The sequence below is a fragment of the Ascaphus truei genome, chromosome 2 (genome assembly GCF_040206685.1).
Source record: "Ascaphus truei isolate aAscTru1 chromosome 2, aAscTru1.hap1, whole genome shotgun sequence".
NCBI lineage: Eukaryota > Metazoa > Chordata > Amphibia > Anura > Ascaphidae > Ascaphus > Ascaphus truei.
This window is the reverse complement of record NC_134484.1, coordinates 322,985,956-323,009,440: the sequence shown is the minus strand read 5'-3', so window position 1 is coordinate 323,009,440 and position 23,485 is coordinate 322,985,956. Positions and strand designations below refer to the sequence as shown.

Sequence of the window (23,485 nt, the reverse complement as noted above, 5' to 3'; positions counted from 1 at the left end):
TGGTCACCCTATTATTTGTAAATGTAAAAAGTTATTTCATTTAAGATATGTTTACCACTCAAACATGATCAGTGGACAAAGGCCACTCTGCTCATTTTCCTTCCTGCTGTGATGCCACCAATTCCATTTCAGGCCTGGCTTTCTCACTGCAGTATTAGCATACCACTGAATCGGTCCCAGGCAGTTTTACTTTGTTGTACTACACACCTCAGAGTTTGCCGAGTGCATCAACAACTTTGTTTTAGTGAAGAAACACATCTTTACATTTTCTATGCTCACACCAGGGCCGCCAACAGGGGGAGACAGCCGGTGCACCTGTCACTGCCTCCTTCCCGCACATTAATTATCTGCAGGGGGCCACTGGAGTTGCAGGAAGCACAGAAGGGAAATCCCTTCCTCTATGCTGAGCATTGAGTGATTGCAGCCTCAGGGAGAGTGGAGGAAAGCAGAGCATGTCTGGAGCACAACGCAGAGACAGGATGAATAAGGTGAGAGGGAAGAGACAGATCAGGGAGAGAAAGATGTAGAAAGGACGAGGATAAAAAACTGAAAAAATAAATAGAGAAGCGGGAAAAGAGCGCTTTGAGGGGATAAAGAGAGTGAGAAAGATGTGATGGAGAAGGAGAAGAGAAAACGATGCTTGGGAGAAGAGAATTATGATTATTAAAGAGGATGACCAAGGGGAAAATCAGAAAACAACATTAGAGGGGTGGGGGGCGAGAAAGAGAAACATGGGGATTAAATAGATTTTCCATTTATGACAAAGGAGAGACACCCGGGGATGTTAAAGAATAGAAGGAAAGCATGTGAACAACTAGAGATGGGTAAATATGGCATGAGGTGAAAAGAAGAGAAATACATGAGGAGAGAACAGAGAGAGAATGATATGGAGGATGAATGAAAAGATATGCTAGGGGAAGAGGTGAGAGAAAGACATGATGGGGGGTGGGGGTGGGGGTGGAGAAAGATACATCTTGGGGAGGTGGCAAGGGAGAAGAGATGCTGGAGAATTAGGGCAGAGAGAATGACATGCTCGGCAGAAGAGACACATTCTGGGGGAGAGGGGAGACAATTGGAGGAGAGAGGTCATGATATTATTTTAATCAATTTGGTACTTCAGGAGTTAATGTTGGTTAGACATTTTGTTAAAAATACAATAATTGTTTTTGGGACAGGTCAAGACCCTTTCTGTGTCTGTGCTGATCAACAAAGAGGGCTTAATTGGGGGCCTATCACCGATGCATTCGTAAGAGGTTTTTCCTGCTTTAGACATTTCTGCTGACCTTAGGTTCTGTTATCTGACAGATACAGTGCACACAGAGGGCTAAACAGGGTTACTCCTTAAGTCAGAAGGTTAAGGGGCCCACATTATGGTGATATATAGGATAAGAATATAGCATGTGAAGCATATTTATGTATCAATAAGTATTTTTGTATAAGTCATCATATTGTTTTTTATCTCTAAGCCAGCCCCCTTAATTGGGCGTATTACTCATTTTGAAATGTATAAAAATGTGATACCAAGCAATATGTTTTCAGAGGCATGAGTTCATTTTTGAATTCTCTCTCCCTTGTACCTTGGTGCAGATAAACTCACGTTGATACTTTGAACCCTTGACTCATTGATTTTATTTCTACGCTTTCACACCAGTGACCTCTCTGGGAAAAACCAATGACATATGGTAACGTACTGTATAGGGATTTCCGTTTATGTTTTATCCTTTTATTTTAATAAACTGGTCTGTATTTATTGTAACTATGTTCTTGTAATCTTTCTGTAACCTAAGCACTATTTGTATATATCTAAAACCAAAACTTTAATAAGTGATGTTTTGGGCTCTGAATGAACTGTTTGCACGCTTTGTAGCAAGTATTTACATTTACTGACACATTTTTGCTACAACATTTGTGTTGTGCATAGATTTTCTTTAATAAACGGACTTTAGACTCAGCAAATTTAATATTTGATATTTCTAGGGTGTTGGTAGTGGATAGATATGATTGATATCAAGGGGTAAATATAAAATATTTACTAAATATTAACTAATTGAAAGTACCTTGCGGAGGAGAAAGGTGAGTTGGCTAGTTTATCTGTGTGTATTAACCCTGGTTGCATATCTAAATCACGTGCTCAGAGGTTTGAAATACGTAACGAGACATGGAGGTTAAAGAAATTTACATGAAGGGTAAAATAAGAGAAAGAGAGGTGGGGGATGGGGGGAGGAAGAGAAAAGTGAGAGACATTAGAGGAAAGATAGAGAAGGTGAAAAAGAAATTGAGAAACATTAGGGGAAGGAAATTAATGAAAGACGAGGGGAAAAGAAGAGAAACACATGAGGAGAGGAAACTAGAGCGACAAGGGGAAAAGATAGAATGACATGAAGGGTGTGCAAGAAATATACTGCGGGGGAAAGGAGAGAGAAATAAAGTGAGAGGGGTAAATAAATAGATGACTCGGAAAAGTAGACTGAGCTATAATTATGTTGTAACTGTAGGCGAGCAAAAGAATGGGAGGTGCATTCTTCAAATTTGTCTAGGCCCCCAAAAATCTGCTGGTGGCCCCTGTTCCCACTCCCTCTAGCTTCAGAACAAGACCTCTTCCTTTCTCTCAAAATGTTACTATCTTGTACAGTACCATACTGATAAGCTTAATGTGTTTCCATCACGCTTTGTGCAATTCTGCACAAACTTGTTATTTTAATATTCTTTTACAGGGGAGAGGTGGGTGGAATTTGCACACCATAAACATAAGATGCTCATCTAAGGGTGTAGACAAGCATAACTGATAAAATAAAACAAAAACATGTAAATAGTTGCTTATTTCCCTATGGCTGCAAGTTGGGAATTGTTAGTTGTTTTTTTGCACAGGTAGAAGCTCCTAACTTTAAAAGTAGTACAGTATATTGTTAATTGTGTCATTTTATTTCAATTACCATAGGGAATGTCCCTTGTAAAGACTATAAGAGATCAGTTGACAAAAGGTACACATTCTCTATACGCACCTGCTGTGCAAACTATCTTTGATGGAAGTGGTGTAGAGATGCCCAGTTGACTTGGCTCCCGATACTGGTATCTTGATCTGTAAACACATTAGTTAGTACAAATCATTGCCATGTGACTGTTTTATCAAGCATGCTTCAAGGTTTTTCTTTTGTTCCTATGATATGATATCAACTTCTATTCTGAGAGCTCCACACATAAGTTGCCCTTCTGGAAACTTCATAAAAATGTCCTTGTATACATCTGGTCAAGGTCACTCACAAGGAGGGAGGAGTGCATCAACCTGCAGCCTGCTTACTTGCAGTATAACAGAGAAGCTGGTTGGTCCTCATTCCAAGCTCCTTTCTCCTGGAATGGTTCCACTTAATCTTTCAAGACTGTTATCATTTACAGTACAATCTACACTGTGTCCTACTTTAGTCATGAGCATGACTGTAACGGCTGATTCTTCCTTGTATATTTACATATTATCTATACTGTATAATGGAACATAGAACATACTTACAAACGAGGTCTTTATCTTAAGTGTCTTTCTTATATAACGAGATAGAAAATGGCTACCGCTCACCATATATTAATTCTTAAAATGTACTGGTGATCAAGGATAGGGTGCATACGGGACGTCATCCGGAGTCGCAGAGAAGCAGGAAGCGGGAAGCAGAGAGCATTGAGAGGCTGACAGGTCGTATGAGCACATAAGGGAGCTGTATATCCACTAGTGCTTGCCTTTAGACAGCACCAATGGCAGTACCTATGTAAAGCAGCTAAACTGATTTGCTCTGCTTTGTGAGACAGCGGCGCCACGTTACACTTAGTGACGCCCTGACTGTTACCTTATGGATATAGCGGTGCGTTCCTAGCTTACACACTATAGGGACAATAATCGGGCGCTCCGTGCACCTTATAAGAGGAAGGTAGAGGGATAAGTCTATTGGGGTCCCAGTACCACTCGGTCTGTATATCATATACCATACCATATACAGGGACGCTACCTTAGACTATATATCCCCATGCAACACTGATATAAGTTACTCATTTTATCTAGCAACCTTCCCACGCTGGGACTCCTGTCCACACCATAGAGGCTATATGCCTCAACTACACTAATAGAGGATTGTGGTGGGAATCTCTTCTAGGAGTGTACAGGCATATCAAATACGATCTTGTATACAATAGCAGTCTCTCAACATCTGGATAACTCTCTTAGCAATTATTCCCCTACCCCTGCTCTCTCTGTTTTCCTGGAGCCACATAGTGGTATTTTAGACATAAGGTCTATTGTATATATGTTTAATAAATGTGATTTTATAATTGTTTATGTATGGCTATGGGGGCAACTCCAAAGATTGTATTTTTCCTAGCCTAGCAAATCTGGTCTAGCGAGTGCAAATAGGAGTCTTTTAGGCCACCTCTGTGATCCTTCACCCTTTCTAGGTGTCTTTCTTATAGCAATATCTTTCAGTAAATAAATCCGATTACAGTGTACAGAACTCTCAAAACCTGTCAAGTCTTTTGTTCATAAGTAGCCATGAAGAAGCGACCTCTAAAGCTTTCTAAGCTCTGTACACGATCATTTGATTTATGAAGAACACTCATGCCATTAGATGTTATGATGACCTAAATCAAATGTACAGTTCCCCAGGACCAGTGCTACTACAACAACTTTTAACTAATAAATGGAGGGAAAGAAAGCTAATAAACACACAGATACCCAACAAGCTCTGAGAAACCCCAAACATTACCACATACATACATATATACATATATATATATGTGTGTGTGTGTAAAAAGGAGTGCTAGTGGGCGTGGCTAAATGTATACAACAAAAAACAAACAAAGATGCCCAAAGCTACTTCCAATGTGACAAAAATACACAGTGCAATACCTATATATTTTCTTGAAAAAGGGTCATTTAGTTTAACCCTTTAGCTAAAGCGTCTTAAGCCTGCTGCCACTTCAAGGCATGACTGTTAGCAGGTCCTAACATTACCTGAGTTAAAATTCTTATTTACCTGTATAATTACAATGAGAATGATCTGCATTGGATCTGTCATAACCCAGCAAAATGAAACAGACCTGCCAACTTGGAAAGTGGAGAGGGGCGAGCTTAAACCTTGGGGGGGAGGGGCCACTAACCTCCCAAAAACAGCAGAGACCAGCTGCACAAAGTTAATAAACACACAGATACCCAACAAGCTCTGAGAACCCCCCAATATTACCACATAATATATATATATATATATATATATATATATATATATATATATATATATATATATAGTGTCAAAAGGAGTGCTAGTGGACGTGGCTAAATGTATACAACAAAAAACAAACAAAGATGCCCAAAGCAACTTCCAATGTGACAAAAATACACAGTGCAATACCTATATATTCTCTTGAAAAAGGACATTTAGTTTAACCCTTTGGCCAAACCATCTTAAGCCTGCTGTCACTTCAAGGCATGACTGTAAGCAGGTCCTAACACTACCTGAGTTAAAATTCTTATTTACCTGTAAAATTACAGGAAGAATGAACTGCATTGGATCTGTTGGAACCCAGCAGGCTTAAGACGCTTTTGCCAAAGGGTTAAAGAAAATTACCCCTTTTCAAGAGAATATATAGGTATTGCACTGTGTATTTTTGTCACATTGGAAGTAGCTTTGGGCGTCTTTGTTTGTCAAAGTTTCCGCAGTCGCCGACAGGGGGGGCAGATGGGACTACTGTCCGGGGCCAGTGAGCTGGCGACCCTAACATGTGCCAGATCTGTAGAGGTGCCTGGCAGAGGAGGCCCGCTGGAAGGGAGGCTCCATTTGACATGCTCCTCTGGCAAGCAGCTGTCCCCCCGCTCCCAGGCACATAACGATCCCCCCAAAGGCACATACATACTTTCCCCCCAGTAACATAATATCTCCCCCCCAGGCACATAAGTAAGCCCCCCTCCCCATGCAATACCTTCTCTTCTCCCTCAGGGATCCATAGCTAGTGCACCATGTGGATTAACAGTAGGGGGAGGGGGTTGGAAGAGGGAGGCCAAGCCACCCTTCCTTTATTTGTCTTTTGCCCCAAGATTTTCAGCCCTGACAGTCTCCATAGTTAGTAAATACCACATATCTGAACTGCCTTTAAAGTAAAGATCCCTTTCCTTTGCTGCTGGTGAAATCTTTTCTCCTCCATTCCTAACGACCCTGTGTCATTTGTACTGTCACATGAAAGTTCCTTGTATTGACCTTGAATACAGGATATTTTAAATAGTTAACATATGCCTTCTTAGATGCCTCTTTTCTAATGTAAACAAATCTAATTTAGCTAACCTTCAGACCTTCCATCCCCTTTATTAATGTGGTGGCTCTTTTCTGTACTTTTTCCAGTTCCATAATGTCTATTTTTATGCAGTGGTGCCAAAAACTGTACTCCATATTCAAGGGGCAATCTTATATATAAGAATTTATATAGTGGCAACATTGTGCTGTCTTCCATTCCATCTATACCCCGTTTTATGCAAGATTATATCATATTAGCCTTTGCAGCTACTGCCTGACATTGGGAACTATTGCTAAGTGTTCTGCATACAAACACTCCTAAATCTTTATCCATTAAGTATTAACCTAACTGTGCTCCATTTAGTTTATAGGTAGCCTGATTATTCTTGCTTCCCAAATGCATAACATTCCATTTATCTGTATTAAACATCATCTGCCATTTAATTTAGTGTCAAAGATGAAGATTTTGCTCTCCATTAATGAACTTGAGGTTGGCATAAACACGTTACAAAGCTGTGGCCCCAGTTCCGATCCTTGAAGTACTCTACTTATAACTTTAGCCCAATCTGAAAAGGTTCCATTTATGACAACTATCTGTTGTCTATCCTTCAAGCAGTTTTCAATTCAGGTGCAATTATTTTGACCCAGACTAATTTCCCTTATTTTATACACTAACCTCCTACACGGCACCATATGAAAAGCCTTTGAAAAGTCTAAGGCCGCGCTTATAGTGTCGGCGACAGCGACATGATGTCGCTTCAAAACAAACGTATTGAAGCCGTTGCGTGCACTTATAGTAGGAGCGGCGCAACGGATTGGTCTCTATCGCTGGAAGTCACTTCAATTTGATTTTTCCAGCGACCACAGCGTGATGTCAGCGTCGCGTCGCCATAAGCGCAGCCTAAGTAGACCACATCAGCTGCATTGCATTGGTCCTAATTTTAACAAGTTGCCTTTGCACTTCTTCTTGTGTTAGCCAAATGTTGTGACTTGCTCTTGTAATATTTCTGCTGTTGGCTACTCCTTTTTATATACAGTGACAAATAATTTGTGTAATACCTCCTCCTTCTCCTTATCCACAATAATGTGCCTGTAACTTGCACACTGAAAGGGTCCTATATTCTGTTTCCTAATCTTTTTGTTATTAATGTACTTGATCAACTATTAGAGTTGATCTTACTTGCTGTTCTGCAACTTTTGTTACATTCCTTTATCATTCTGATATGATGCCTCTGTCCCTTCTGACTTCAAAAACCCAAATGCATGCCTCTTACTTTCCATTTCTTCCTCTACCTGTTTATTTAGGCACATTGGTTTGGATTTGTTTCCTTTACATTTATTACCTATGGTCATCCCTAATAAGTGTACTTATCCAACAATGTTTTAAAGACTGCCACTACATCTTCTGTATTTTTCCCTGCAAAAACGTAATCCCAATTTATTTTAGTTTACCCAAATTTGCCCTTTCATCACAATTCATGCCAAACATAAACAATTGAGTACGACCCATGACGTCTAAATACACAAGCAAATTGTTAATAGAGTTCTAATTTACTTCACCGTGACTGATTATTGCCGATTGGGCTGAAGAAGCGCCTTAATGGTAACAACAGAGCTTTTAAGGCAGGTGAACCAAATCCCAGAGTCAGCCCTCGTTGTGAAGTCACATAATTACCCTGTGCCTCAGGCACCAAATAGTGTACAATATTTTGGGCCAGGACTTGTTGTGCCCGCCGAATGTTATGTACAGCACTAAATACAATGTCAGCACTATATAAAGAACATATTAATAATAATAATATGTTGCTGCGGTTGGGCCAGTCTGTACACCTGACTGCAGCAGTAACCATATTGTTGCAGTGACAGTTCCACTCATCTTATATTCTATTTATGTAAAAAGGAGATCTTGGTAACTTTATAGTCTATTTATGTGTTTATTGTTTAACTTTTGTTACAGAAGCTTTAAAACGTATCTTATTATTATCTACACCCCCCCCCCTTCTATTTATTCTTATTTTTTTACATAAAAAGGGGCTGAAATTGCTCAGAGAAGTTTGTCAATGATAAAGCAAATGACTGAAAAACAAGTTAAATAAAATGGTACCAGGTTATTGAAATGAAAACCTCTCATTGCTTTCCATGGAATTCAAAAGTGAATGATACAAAGGAGGGCTAAAAAAGGTATCCCAAAAAAGTATAGAGGTGCCTGCTTTGAACAGTGCGGCTAACAGGGACAATACATAGAGTTATATAGAAAAAAGGAAAGCAACACTCGAAAATTAACACGTATGGTCTGAATATTTATCCTTGCAAGGAGAAGATCATAACCACATCTGGTGCAAAAAGTAATGTCATTTCTTTTCAGGAGAAAGCCACAAAATTATGTTTCAGGCACTCCTGGGCCTTTCCTCAGGTAGGTGTATACTCTACCATACCATCCAACTGTGCTTATTGAGCAGGTATACGTCATGTTTGGGGCTCCTGTAAGACCAGCTGTGCCTATTGCACAGACAGTTTTGTGTGTGTGCTATGCTGCATAGTTTATGCGACGTCCATGGATATTGCTTGGAAGTACCTCCGTCCAGCAGGAGCAGTGGAACAATACCGTGCTACCTATTTTATACCGACAACTACTATATTGTAGCCTGATGAAGGCCTAGGTGGAGTTATTTTGTTGCTCGTTCCTGAAAATAAATGTCCTCACTTTTTGCGCCAGTTGTGAAGCTGTGGTCTTCTCCTTGCAAGGATAAATCTTCAGACGAAGTCTTACTTTTCGAATGTTACTTTCCTTGTTTTATATAACTCTTTTCCATGGAATCCCCTTTCTTTGATAAATATGTTTTTTCCCAATTTTGTAGCCAGTAGACTTTTGTTAACATAACTCGTTACCCATATACAGGCAGTCCTCGTTTTACAACGCTTCGCTTTACAACGAATGGCTTATCCAACGCTCTGCAATGCATACCTATATTCATTTTTACAATGCCAAAATGGCTTATCCAACGCTCTTACGACGCTTTGCAACGTTGTGTATGTGTGTATATATATACACATTCACATAAACAACGTTGCAAAGCGTCGTAAGAGCGTATATATATAATATTATACTATATAATATTATATTATACTATATAATATATTATTTATTATGTTATATTATATATAATACAGTATATACACTATATAATTTATGTGTGTGCTGCATATCTTATTGCCTGCATAAAATATTTGGTGTATTTTAGTGTTAAAAATGCCTTCAGGAACGGAACCTTTCATTTAAACAGTGTTCCTATGGGAAAGCGTGTTTCCCTTTACAACGTTTCGCTTTACAACGCCATTTTGAGTAACACATTGTGTCGGATAACCGAAGAATGACTTTAGTTCCCCCTCTATTATGTTCTGCTGTAGCTACCAATAGCATTCAGCGCCTACCTGGGCTGTTGACTGGTCAACACGGTTCTTTCTGTCGGTCAGTCTTAGGTTGTGGACTTTAAGAGGTGGTGCTCCTAATGCCTCTAAAGCTTGGGATTGACTTCTGAGCTGGTCAAGGGCCGCCAAGTAATATTCTTTCTTGGCAAAGGTTTCTAAACAAAATACATTAAAGAAAAAAACTTATTTAATGAATGAATCTGTTGATACACAAAAAGCAGTACAAAGACTCCCGCTCATAGTGGATGTGGTTACCTATCCTCACCATTAAAACATTGTTAATAATGCATGAAAACACTTACTTTCTGATCTGTCAAAGGAGGATGAAATGGCAATAGCAAGAGTCAAAATGTAGCTCCATGGGTGGACAAAATGATTAAATAATTAGGAGCCAGTCAGAAATTTTAGGAGCCAGCATTTTTTTTAAACAAGGGGGAGGGGGATGGAGGAGGGGCCTTCCGGCTTCCCCAACGCCTACCCGGCAGCGACTCTGTGTGTGTGTCAGTTGTACTGACTCGCTGCTGCCCCCAGCCCTAGCACACCTCTGCCACCTGCTCTTTGCTTCACCCCCACACTCAGTTGTACAGTGCTGACTGACCTATAAGTCATCGCTGCGGCCGGTCACAGCGCCCTATGTTAATTAGTGGTCATGGTATGAAAGCATGCTGGGACTGCTGTTGCCGGTAGCGGCAGTGACTGACAAGACAGTCAGCACTGACACCACACAGGTGACAGGGGTTTCATTTTAGGCACTATATCGTCCGGGATTTTTCCACCCCTGTGTAGCTTAACACGCCAATGTACAGATGTATCCAGCACTTATGCAGCATTTATTTTGATTTTGCATCCTGGCAGCAGCTACTGAGCCATGGCTGTGAAAACAGTGACAAAAATGGAGTTTAGCGGCAATCGTAGTACTCTGCAGTAAAGATAGGGTATACTAGTGTATGGTTAATCTAAAGGCAATCTAACCCACACATTATTCCCATTCATTTGATATGATATCCCATTCATTTCAAAGTAACCAACCACTTTTTCCCATACAAAAACTTCTGATGCCTAGAAAGTATTTTTAAAGTTTTTTTTTTTTTATTAGTGTAAATTGCAGTTTAACAAAGACTTTGTAAAATAATCTTCTTTAATCTTTTTACAATAATACAATCTTCTTCAAATGACTTCTCCTTCTGACAGTCTGTCGTACAGTTTCACCTGTAACATAATTGTGAGATTCTTATTATTAATAATAGAGAAGAAATAGATTGCAGGAAACTGTGCATGTGTGTTCTGTATGGAATGCATATGCAGGTCATAGAGTTACTGCACATTCGTGTTCTCTGCAACAGTTATGTAAACGGTACTGTATGTATGAACTGTATAGACCGCATGCGCAGTACAGGTATTGCCAATTGAATTTAACACATACATTACCTTCAATATCTATTATCGCTGGATGTGTTTCTCACACAAACAATGGTGTTGATGTCGATCAGCCTGCCGAATCTGCAAAACAAGGATTACACAATGACAAAAAAAAAATTCAATCTTCTTACAATACAACAACGACATCATCTTCTGGCTGACTCTTTTACAGGTTCAAATATAAAATAATTGTGAGATTGGTATTTATTAATAATCGAGAAAAAAATTGATGCTTGAATTACAATACATTACCTTAACACAGGATGTGTTTCCAACACGAACATGCTGTTGAAGTGGATCACCGTGCCGAATCTGCAAAAATTATGAAAACAAGGATTATACAAAGACACCAAATAAATTACAGTATTAAAAACTGTTTTATTCCAAAAATTCATGTTGAAATCTGCCCAGGTTCAATCACTGAATAGTCCAGACATTGAGTCACGTCACACCAGCTTAGCCACAGTGACTCCGGGGAGGAGCAGGAATGAGTCATGCAGGAATGCGAGTTATGCAAATTGGCCAATCCCATAATCCCAAATTACTAATGTAAATGTTACACAAGAAACAGCCTCTAAAAGTAGGTCACAAACCTTATTTAAGTGAAACACGTAATTAAGTTATTTGCAGAAAGATTATAGTAGAAAATATTATACATTACTAAAAATGTAACTATTACTCCAAACAATGGACAAATAGGACAGGGGTGTGCAAACTGGGATGCGTGGGATTTTCTAGGGGGAGCGCGGCGGTTGCAGAGGGCCCGCGCTCTTCCCCAAGGCATTTAAATTCAATGCCGGGGTAGGCACGAGGCATCTGTAATTTATCTTACCTGCTCTCAGCCGGCTCTTCTGCACCCCGTCACCATGACAAGGCAGTGTCAAATGGCAACGCGTCACTTGGCGCTGCGAAGCCCGAGAGCAGGTAAGGAGGGGGGCACAGGCCGGGGGGCACGCAAACAGGGGGGTGCGAACTAAAAAGTTTGCGCACACCTGGTCTAGAATATCAGACTGTAATGAAAAAGTACAAAAAATGACACTGGCGCAGGCACTTTTTGAATAAAAGACTGTAGGGACCTTTGCCACTGCTAATTCCCACAAGGTATCGATGTTTGTGTATAGGCGCAGCCATGTCTCTTAATTTATAAGCACTCGACAAAATTACCGCTGGCGTTTACCACCAAGTGACCTCGCTGCAGGCTACACAGACGCTGGCCACTTCGCCGCCAAGGTAAGTCCCTAACCCCACAATCTTAACCCCTAATATTAACGCTCCTCCCTACCTTAAAAACCTTAACCCCTTACCCCTTACCCTAACCCAAAAAAAACTAAAGCTAACCCCCTACTCTAGTTGCTAAAAACCCTTTAAGTTAACCCCCAATCCTAAAATGTACCTTATTGTAGAAATGACCGGCGGCGGTGGGTCCAGCGGCGAAGCGGCTGCAGCAGAGGCCAAACACCGGTGGGGACTTGCTCGCCGTGAGATAGCCGCGACCAAATGTCTCATTACGTGCATTTGGGAATGACCGTTCTATGTAACCTTCATTATCCATGAAAGTTGAATGAGTTGATGAAAGGGGGTGTGCTGTAGGAGTTAATCATGCAATTGGGGTGGTGGTTCGTCTCTTTTTCGGAGTTGGTCGGTCCGTACTGATATTGGGGCTCCACGTAATCGAGTGGGGGCAGGTACTCGTGTTTAAGCTGATCGATGGGAGTGGATCGGGAAGGTCTATTCAATCGCCTTTTCCTTCTGAAGTTGCCGACATGGGACATATCCATCGAAGACGGGAGCAGTGCCCAGTACCCGCCCCTTGCTATTCTAATAAAGCAATCGTTAATGCTTAAATTGCATCAGATAGAATTCTTCCAGCGTTTGTTGTTGCCATAGGATGGGTACTTGCCAGTGATCATACTCCTAGATCTCAGCGAGGGTTACCCTTTTATCAGAACTTTCCGGAATAACAAAATATGAGAGCCACATAGCTATATTGGGGCCAAAACAGCGAACCCTCATTATTATGTTTAAATTGGCCTAAAAAATACTACAGTGTAGTATTAAAGTGATTAAAGATCTGTATGTAGCGCTAATTTTGTTTTGGAACAGTACAAGGTCAGATTGAACAAAGAAAAGCTATGTTTCCTATTAGTGACATTGTTACATTCTATCTTGTATAGAAACACGTGTGAAGTCTTTTGCAGGTCCCAACATTGCATGGGTAAAGATACTGCATGCCGTCTGCCGTACGCAATAATTGAATCCCACCGAATTTTTACTCTTTGATGCAGATGTAGCCAGACTTACTGTTTTCGGAGCCGCACAAATCCAAGTGTAAAGCCCCGGCATTTATTTGTCGTTTGCGGCCGCGTGTATTATAATCATATTGTACAGTAACGTACTCCTACATCCCATTATACATTCTTCCTATGTCCTAGTACGAGTCCCACAATCTAGGAACCATTGCACACATTCATTCATCCATTAAATCCTTTATTTATTTATTTGACAGCCCTTTTCTTGGCTGGCGGTGGAAGTGTCGATGTAGACAGCACATGCGTGAGAATACGCAAAGAGATTCAGTGCGCCATCTGCCGGACACGGATGGCAATTACACAAATAAACCTACACAAATAATTATGCCGGCTGACCGCAGCTGGACCACAGTGAATAAAGTGTTTACACGGCTGTAATGTCGCACCTTGTCTTGGTCATGGGAATAGTACGTCTGGATAATCTGTAGATGTGTGGGACCATATTTGACCAAATATTGACCATTATTAAATCTTTGCTGTATTGCATAGGAGTCACTGTATTGTATAACGAATAATAATGTATAACGGCACACTAAAAGGTTTATATTGTGTACAGGGCTGCAACTGCAATGAAAACGCGCTGGTTTTGCCAAGAGTGATGGGGTAACAGCAATTAAATATTTTCTGTCACAGTTAAATGTGCAACAGCCAAACTGAATCAGCACTCAAAAATAATAATGAAGGACTTACGTTTTGTTTTTGGTTTCACCAAGTTTCTTCTTTAATGTATCAAAAAAGCAGCAACAGGCCTTGAAACGTTGCTGTATTGTGCCCACATAACATAACAGTGTGTCTGATAACATTTCCTTTCCCTGTATGTGCTGATTTTTCTGTGTTCCTGCTTTTTTGTTACATTAAAGAACAAACTTGGTGAGACCAAAAGCAAAACATAAGCCCTTCATTATTATTTTTGAGTTCTGCTCCAGTTTGGTTTTTCTATACAGTAGTTGTATGCATCTTGTGGTCTGGATGCAGGATCATAGCACCTCCAGCTGATTTGTGTTAGACAGGGTGAGTGCTAGATCATTCTAGTCAAATGTGCAGAAATATTGGCATAGATCTATTTGTGTTCGCGTGCACAGGCTTTCCTTCTTTTCATTTTCCTAATCAAAGCTGTCCTGCTGATAAAATGAGTGAAAATTAAATGAAAGGCACAATTTCATGTGGCAAAGCGTACAAACAATACTGGGATTATTGCACAGAAGATTTTGATGTCTGCCTCAGCTATGTCACAAACCATCGGCCATACTTGTGCTTCTTTCAAAACAATTAGGCTAGATCCCCAGTGGCCATGGCGTGCGCACCGCACACAAGGCACAGCCCTCTATGGAACAGGCCCCAGTCGGCGTGTGTGCACAAGCCGTGATGCGCGGCCGCCTTGGCCAAAAGACAAAATGTTTGTCTTTTGGCGTGGTGGCCGATCATTGGCCACGTCACGGCAACGGTTCAGCCAATGAGGGCGCACCCCCGCCATGCCTCCCCGTCGCAAGTTGCCAGTAGTTCACCTGGTCGTGCTGATGCCGGGAATGAGCGCTGCCAGACACCCTGTCACGCGCGCAGCGCACGCACTGGGGCCTTAGCCTTGGTTTGTAAACTCTTTTGTGTAGAGATGAATTGTTCTTTTTACTTTTTTTTGCTCTACCACTTAACAGGCTAATAATGTGCGAAAACTCATATTTTTCATCTTCCTTTAGCGTGGGCTGGGATGAGGGACTTTTTTTTTTCCTAGAAAGGATTATAGGTTTATATTTCCAGCTGTTCTGTTCTTTTGTCCTTTAATAAGTGTTGTGCGAAACACTTGTGCATTCATGTTACCGGCAAATTGTGGACATTTATGGCTGCTGAAAAAAACATAAAAATAATGAAATTTAAAAAAAAAAAAACGCCAAATAGAGAGCAACATAAGTCCATGTTCTTCACTATCGCCCAGTCTCTCACTTTGGGGGACATTCACTAACCTCCGTTATGGTTTAACGCACTGCGGCCCCACGCTGAATGCCATTCAAGTCAATGGCAATGAAAGCGTGGTCGCAGTACGTTAACCCATACCAGTTTTTAGTGAATCGCCCCCTTTGCCTTTTTCTTTATCTCATGGTCTTTGCTGGACACATTTTCTCCATGTGTCTGAATAACGCAGATCACACACATTTTCTCCATATGCCTGAATAACACAGATCACACACGTTTTCTCCATGTGCCTGAATAACACAGATCACACACATTTTCTCCATGTGTCTGAATAACGCAGATCACACACGTTTTCTCCATGTGCCTGAATAACACAGATCACACACGTTTTCTCCATGTGCCTGAATAACACAGATCACACACATTTTCTCCATGTGTCTGAATAACGCAGATCACACACATTTTCTCCATGTGTCTGAATAACGCAGATCACACACGTTTTCTCCATGTGCCTGAATAATGCAGATCACACACGTTTTCTCCATGTGCCTGAATAACGCAGATCACACACGTTTTCTCCATGTGCCTGAATAACGAAGATCACACACATTTTTTCCATGTGCCTGAATAACGCAGATCACACATTTTCTTGCATCTAAGCATCTCGAGCGAGAGTAGTACTTGAGAAAAACAGGGAGAAAGAGAGCAAGACAGTAAGCAACGCAGTGGACATAAATTCTGCCTGAAAGAAGCTTTGAAGCTCTTTGATATAATCTTGAGTGAAAAATGAAATATTGGGGTTTTCTTTAGGAGATGCAAAACATGGTGGCTATGCATGGAGTGATTCAAATCTTTTTTTGCTGCAGCACTGAAGCTTAGAGAGTCATTCTATTCCCATGTCTCTAACCAATGATGGGTATAGTAAAGTATGACAGTCCTTATCCTTTATAAATGGCCATCGCAATGAGCGATCGTGGCTGTTGCATATATCAGATACTTGATTGGAACCTTCATACAAAGCCGGCAACAAAGTAATACATAAAGAACAGATACGATAATCTGCAGCGACACGTCGGGGGTAATTCTATATCTGCAGATGCGGCTGCTTGGGATATTTTCGTCTGAAGATCCCCATAGACGTCAATGGGATTTTTCGGCCGAAAACAGCCCGAACAGATGACATGATGGCATGAATAGAATAGGGCCTATTGTGGTAGATTCTCTAAGCTCCGATACGGGTGATCGCACAACGATGCCCTATAAGCTGCCATTAAAGTCAATGTCCGTTAAAGCAGGATCGCTGTGTGATAAGCCATATCGGAGTGTGAATTCCAGCAATAATCACACATGCAAGAGGATGAGTTCACTGCACATATCAACAGACAAGGGCCCATATTTACTAAGCAGTAACTATGCCAGAATGGGGGTCTTTATGGCATAGCACCGATTAGTACAAATGGGCTTTAGTCTCAGTATTTCAGGACATGAGACATTTACTTAACACAAAAGGAACCACAGAAAGGCCTATCCCATATTTTATTTATTTATAAAATATTTTACCAGGAAATAATACATTGAGAGTTACCTCTCGTTTTCAAGTATGTCCTGGGCACAGAGTAAAACAAATATCACATATCACATGGATGATTGACTTAAATACCAGTAGCTGAAAGTATGATGTCCATCCCTGTATTGCCAACCTAGCTGACCAAACAACATTATTTTGTAAAGAATGTAACAATCTAATTGTCTTCTTTAACCAAGTAACCATACTAAAACCCATGATTCAACTGCTTTTGTTTCTTTAGAAGTTAAGCAGAAATAGATTTTTGGGGACTTCTGGAAGAGTCGTGTCAATTAAGTGTTTCCTCCACTTTTTCATACCCTTATTAGCGAGGGGAAAGAGGGGAGTTTCGCCTCTTAATATTCAGTGACGCCACGTAAAAGGGAGTGAGGAAATGAAACCCCTGCCAAGTCTCGGCTCACCATGTTTTCAAACTTACTTTCACATCATTTATAAATACTTAGTTGATATATTATGCGGAAAACCATCAGTCACCCAGATTTAAACCCTTAACTATGCCACCGCCATTAGTACAGGTTTACAGAACCGTTCCAAAGACTAGTGCATACGCTATAAAGTAAAAACCCCCAATGCACATCCAAAATCACAATATTTAGTTCAATGTCATTTTTTCTTATTTCAATCTTTTGGCCAAAACTTATCGAGCCTGCAACCACGCCGAGGTAAAACCTATTAGCAGTTACCAACATTACCAATTTTATACTGTGTTTTATTTTCGATTTTCTTTACGCGGTGAAGAAACGACAAAAAGACACAGTACACCATTGGTAGTGTGTGACCTGCTGAAAGGGTTTACCGTGACGTGGTTGCAGGCTAAACGTGTTTTCACCAAAACATTGAAATGAATGACCCATACACAAGAAGAAAAAAATATGTAAATTGAACAATATAATTTGTCACATTGGATGTGCATATGTGCTTCTTTGTTACTGTTGTATATTTGAGGTGCCTTTCCCAGTAGCACTCCAATTGGCACTATTAAGTATATAAACAAGGTGGGTTTGGGTTTTGAGCTCACTAAGATTGTGAATTTCTAATTATAAAGTACTTTGCATGCGCACCACAGTCAATACGGCCCATATGTATCACGTTAGGCGGAGTTTATGTTTCCGGCGTCGCTATGTACGCGCGCACGTCAGGCACAATTCAGTACTTGGCTATAGTAGTTAGCCAAGTTCCTGCCGGCGACGTAGCATGTTGACGCGGCGGCGTTTTGAGAAGACAATAAATGTTGTCTTCTTCGGACGACTTCTGCGTGACGTCAGCGTCACATGAGCTGGTTCAGCCATTGAGGGCGAACCAGCTTTGGGACGCGTCGGTGACGCCCGTAACACTATGAGCACAGATCTCCTGTGCTACAGCAGCGCGGCACAGATGGAGCTCGCACTCTTGTAAGCAAGCGGAGCGTATGAGCTCGGCCTTACAAGGCAGTATGTTCATTTGGAGGCAAGCAGACAGGTTAAATGTTATTCTATTTAACATGCTGCTTTATCATGTAAGAGTATCTTGGCCAAATTCTGATTAGTAGAAAGCTAAGGGCAACTCGACTCAATAACTCAGACAAATATGACAATTCGAACATTTCCCATTGTTGTCTCCCTGTTTAAATTGGAAAATCCCTTTCTGGTTTAATTATATATATGTGTGTGTGTGTTCTGGTCAGATTAAATTGCAGGCTTCAAAGCAGCTATTGGGGAAGGTTTAATTGTTCCAACCATTGCGCTTATAAACCAGTTGTACTGTATATAGAACAGATAACAGGAGTTGACTATGTGAGAACAGAAGCAGTTAACAAAAAGTATTTTTGTGGTGGTAAACATTCCTGTGAACTTACTCTGCATAAAGTAATACATCAGGGCACATCCTCCTCCAGACACCACCCCGAGGTATAGAGCCATTTGTTGCAGATTTTTCAAAGGGACTGGCATCCTTGCTGAAAAAACAAAAGCACATATAAAAATCACAGATGTTCTTTTCTCAGCTACTCTGTGTCTTTTGTGCAAGGCGCTGTCTGTCCAGTGTGTTATTTCGAGTTTTATTTAGGCACTAGCTGAGAGACCCGGCGTTGCCCGGGATGTGAACCGTGCTCACACTGACAAACACTGCTCATTGTTCACACTGCACACTGCACACACACACTGCACACTGCACACTGCACACTGCACACACACTGCTCATTGGTCGCACTGACGCACACTGCGCACACACAGCTCACAGTGACACACACTGCACACTGCACACACACTGGTCACACTGACACACACTGCTCAGTGCTCACACTGCACACACACACATACACAGCTCATTGCTCACACTGACACACTGCACACTGCACACACACTGCTCACACTGACACACACTGTATACTGCACACACACTGCTCAATGGTCACACTGCACACTGCACACACACTGCTCAGACTGACACACACTGCGTACTGCACACAAACTGCTCATTGGTCACACTGCACACACTGACACTGCTCATTGCTCACACTGCACACAGTGCACACACACTGCTCATTGCTCACACTGCACACACTGCTCACACAGTGGTCATTGCTCACACTGCACACACTGACACACTGCTCATTGCTCACACTGTGCACACACACACACACACACACACACACACACACACACACACACACACACACACACACACACACACACACACACACACACACACACACACACACAGTTACAGACAATCACAGACAGTTACACACACTCACACACACTTTCACAGTTTCAAACAGTTTCACACAGTCATAGACACTTACACAGACTTACACACACTCACACACTGTGAAACACTTACACACACAGTCACACACAGTCACAGACACTTACACACAGTTTCACACAGTCACAGACACTTACACACACTTACACACAGTCACACACAGTCTCACACAATTACACACACCAGCACCAACACCCGCTCCCCCCCCCCCCCTCCTCGCAGGCAGCGGGGACAACGATGGTGAAGCGGGGACCGGAGGGGCATCCCCCCTCCCATCTCACGTCACGCGGTGACAGGGGGGAGCCGGGACCGGAGGGGCATACCCCCTCCCATCTCACGTCCCGCGGCGACAGGGGGGAGCCGGGACCGGAGGGGCATCCCCACTCCCATCTCACGTCCCGCGGCCTGTCACGCGGTGACAGGGGGGAGCCGGGAGCGGAGGGGCAAGAGCAGCACGTAGCTTGTGGAGGGGGGGGGGAGCTCACCCGTCCTGCCGCTGCCTCACTCATCCTGCTGCTGCCTCACTGATCCGGCCGCTGCCTCACTCATCCTGCCGCTGCATCACTCATCCGGCCGCTGCCTCACTGATCCGGCCGCTGCCTCACTGATCCGGCCGCTCCCACGTGGATGTGAGGCGGGAGGCCGCGTGTTGTGGCCGCTCCCCCGCGTGTGTCCCGGGCGCTCGCTCCGCTCCCCCGCTGACTGTAGCGGCGCCGGGGTGTGAGCTTGGGGGGTGGGGGGGGGATGAGCTTGGGGGGGGGGTGAGGTGTGTGTGAGCTTGGGGGGGGTGGGAATGTGTGTGTGTGTGTGTGTGTACACGGGACTCCGGGTAAGTTCGGGCACAGGGAGGGTGTGTGGAAGTTGAGGTGCGGTCCAGCTGACGGGGGAGAGTGAGGGGCACCCGGGAGGGGATTGTGTGTGTGTGTCCCCGTCCGTGTCCGTGTGTGTGTGTGAGTGTGTGTGTGTGTGTCCCTGTGTGTGTGTGTGTGTGTCCCTGTGTGTGTGTGTGTGTCCCTGTGTGTGTGTGTGTCCCCCTGTGTGTCCTTTGGCCCGTCACTCCGCCTCAGACCAATGAGAGGTGTGCGGGGGCGGGCCAAGGGACCAATGAGATTTCCCCTAGGGACACCGGACATCCAGGCAGGCAGGCAGGCAGGCATACAGTGCTTTCACTAATATAGTATAAAGATTAGAAAAGTTATGTCGGGTAACAAAAAGTGACAAAATCCCTCCGCCGTACAGTAAATAAAAATACCACTTGTGGGGCATTTACATGTCTGACACCCTGTCCTCCCCCGTTATCGCTTAGCGCTTCCACTGCAGTCAGGGATTCTGGGTAATGACATGCAAATGAGCACACAGTATCTCACTGTTTACTTCTTATCCATTTTAACATGGACCCCCCATGAGCTCATGCCTGCCGCCGCACACAGCTTTTCAGCACAGCCTGGGTTACAGGAGTGCAAAGCCAGTAACCCTACTCACAGACAGCTATTTGAACCTTTTGGGTCTCATCAGTACGAGGTTGATTTTTATTTGCAAATTGCACGTGGTTCTTGTTTTTCTTGTTAATCCCCTTAGTTTGCAAGCAGGTTTTCAGAGAAATTAAATGTGCAGTCCCTTTCATAATCCAAAATGAACATACAGGAGTGACATGTTGAAAAGCTTAACCCCTTAAGAGCCGTAAGGACGTCCTAAGAGCTGGCACTTGAGGGGCCCATATGACGTACTGCCGGGTATGTCATACATGTTTTCTTTTGCTCGTTTACTAGGGGAGAGGGCGTTGACCGGTGAACACTAATCAGAACAGAAGAGGACCCTCCTCTGATATTCGCGTCGCCACAGTAACATAGTGAACACGTTATTGCGGCGTAATGAACATGTGATCAAGACTTTCCGGAGTTGCTTTGGTACTCCGGACTGCGTCCTCGGCACTGAAGTGGTTAAATCTGGGCAAATGATGCCTTCCTTTTAAAAATCAGCCCCCTACCTAGCTTTAGTAAACCAGGGGACGGGGAAAGGGAAACCCTCCCTACAGCCTATACACAGTAATAAGGGAAAGGGCTGCACTGGGTGACAAAGTATACGGACCCAAGAAGAAACAGAATCCCAGCAATAGCAGCACTCAATCCCCAGTGATGTGGGTGAGAAATGCAAGTGGTTAAAACAACTTTTATTATGACAACATAAAAATATATATATGTGCATGTTAAGGCTTGCTAAGTGACTGACTGTATATCGCAAATGACACTTTCTTGTCACAATTGACGCTTTATAAATGACAAGTGGATTGCCCAAAAGATGTCCGCCTCAAACGGAGCTAGTGAGATACTGCTCTGCTCTAAATCAGCACATAATGCGTCAATTGTGACAAGGAAGTGTCATTTGTGATATATACAGTCAGTCACTTAGCAAGCCTTGACATGCACATATATATTTTTATGTTGTTATATTACAAGTTGTTTGAACCACTTGCATTTCTCACCCACATCACAGGGAATGGAGTGATGCGTTTGCTGGGTTTCTGTTTCTTCTTGGGTCCACCTAATTAGCTTTAAATCATTTTGATTTAATGTTTGTTATGTATATTTTATGTACAAGTGCTTGTATTATTCAACATGTTTTTGTTGTCAATTTGATGCACCTTTACTGTTAATTATCTGGTTTCCTGCCTTCTCTACAGTGTCCTTTGGATAACAGGAGATCTGGAACACCTCTCCGAAGGAGAGGACCAACACCAATTGTGGGCTAGGACTTTATTTGCAGGAGATTTCTTCTGTTCTTTGATTAGAAGTACTAATTGCAATACACTATATCAGGATTTACGGTGGTTTAAGCGCATTTTGGTCACTTTTGCGGTATCTTATACCAGCTGAAAATAACACTGTTCATAGGATCCCCTAAAATACGTTAAAAAAGAATTCCCCCAGAATGGATTGCTGCTTTAAAATATGTGCAGGTTACCGTTTTGTGAGTAAAATAACCTTTTAAGATTGGTTTGCGGAGTTTGATTTAAGCTGAAACTTGGGTGGGGGTCTGACATCCTTTTGCCCCTCACTTTTGTGTGATGCCACTGTATGTTGAACAAGACCTGTTCCCCTCCCCTCCATTAGACCCTTATCAGTCCTCTGGCCTAATTAGTAGCAGGATAAGAGTGGAGAAAATACTTGTTTTACATGCACTGTTTTTGTTGTGGTTTGTTTTTTAAATATATCCCTGAAAAGAAAAACCTTTTATAATTTTGCAAGGTAAAATACCCATGATGAGTGTGTTTGCAGATCGTCCCCAGGTGCTCGGCCCTGCTTTATTCTGCCCATGTCATACACAGGTCAGGCTGCAGGTAAGAATTCTGGGGATTGATATGCAAATGTGCACCCGCTGTGTCACTTTTAGCTTCCTATCCACTTTATTATGTGGATTCCTTAGAGTGTCTACCTGCTGCCTTAAACATCATGTACAAGCCAAGTCTGGGTCAAGGGAAATGCAAAAATCAGCGGACCCACTGAAAAAAAGTGGTCTCTTCCTTTGGAACTCATCAGTTTTAATTTCCAAACCGACCAAAAAGTCAAGTGCAAATGAATATATATATATTTGTTTAAGGCAGCGGTGTGCAAACTGGGGCCGCGAGATTTGCTGCGGGCGGCGCGGGGTTTACAGAGGCCCCACGCGCTTCCCGAACGCACTTCAATGAAGTGCTCGGGAAGCGGTGAAGGTATCTGTAAACTGCACTTACCTTGCTCCTGTAGACGCGTCGCCATGACAGCGCTGCGTCAAATGACGCCGCGAGGTCATGTGACGTCACATTGCCATTGCAACGTGACATCATGATGCCG

General features: G+C 42.5%; 1 protein-coding gene and 1 long non-coding RNA gene across 6 annotated transcripts in view; both read right to left on the bottom strand.

Moving 5' to 3' along the window:
- Positions 1-23,485, bottom strand: part of COA1 (cytochrome c oxidase assembly factor 1) — a 165,930-nt gene that overhangs the window by 5,761 nt on the left and 136,684 nt on the right. For all 5 annotated transcript variants that reach the window (XM_075586580.1, XM_075586578.1, XM_075586579.1 and 2 more), the window contains 3 exons: positions 18,745-18,843; positions 9,693-9,844; positions 3,003-3,079 (listed from right to left, as the gene is read on the bottom strand). In XM_075586580.1, coding sequence (XP_075442695.1) covers positions 3,003-3,079; positions 9,693-9,844; positions 18,745-18,838 — 323 coding nt within the window. In that variant the 5' untranslated portion in view covers positions 18,839-18,843. The remainder of the gene's footprint in view (positions 1-3,002; positions 3,080-9,692; positions 9,845-18,744; positions 18,844-23,485) is intronic.
- Positions 10,823-11,647, bottom strand: LOC142488690 (uncharacterized). Its single transcript, XR_012799584.1, has 3 exons — positions 11,361-11,647; positions 11,118-11,189; positions 10,823-10,898 (listed from the first exon to the last, which is right to left on the bottom strand). It is a non-coding gene; the product is annotated as an uncharacterized LOC142488690 (long non-coding RNA).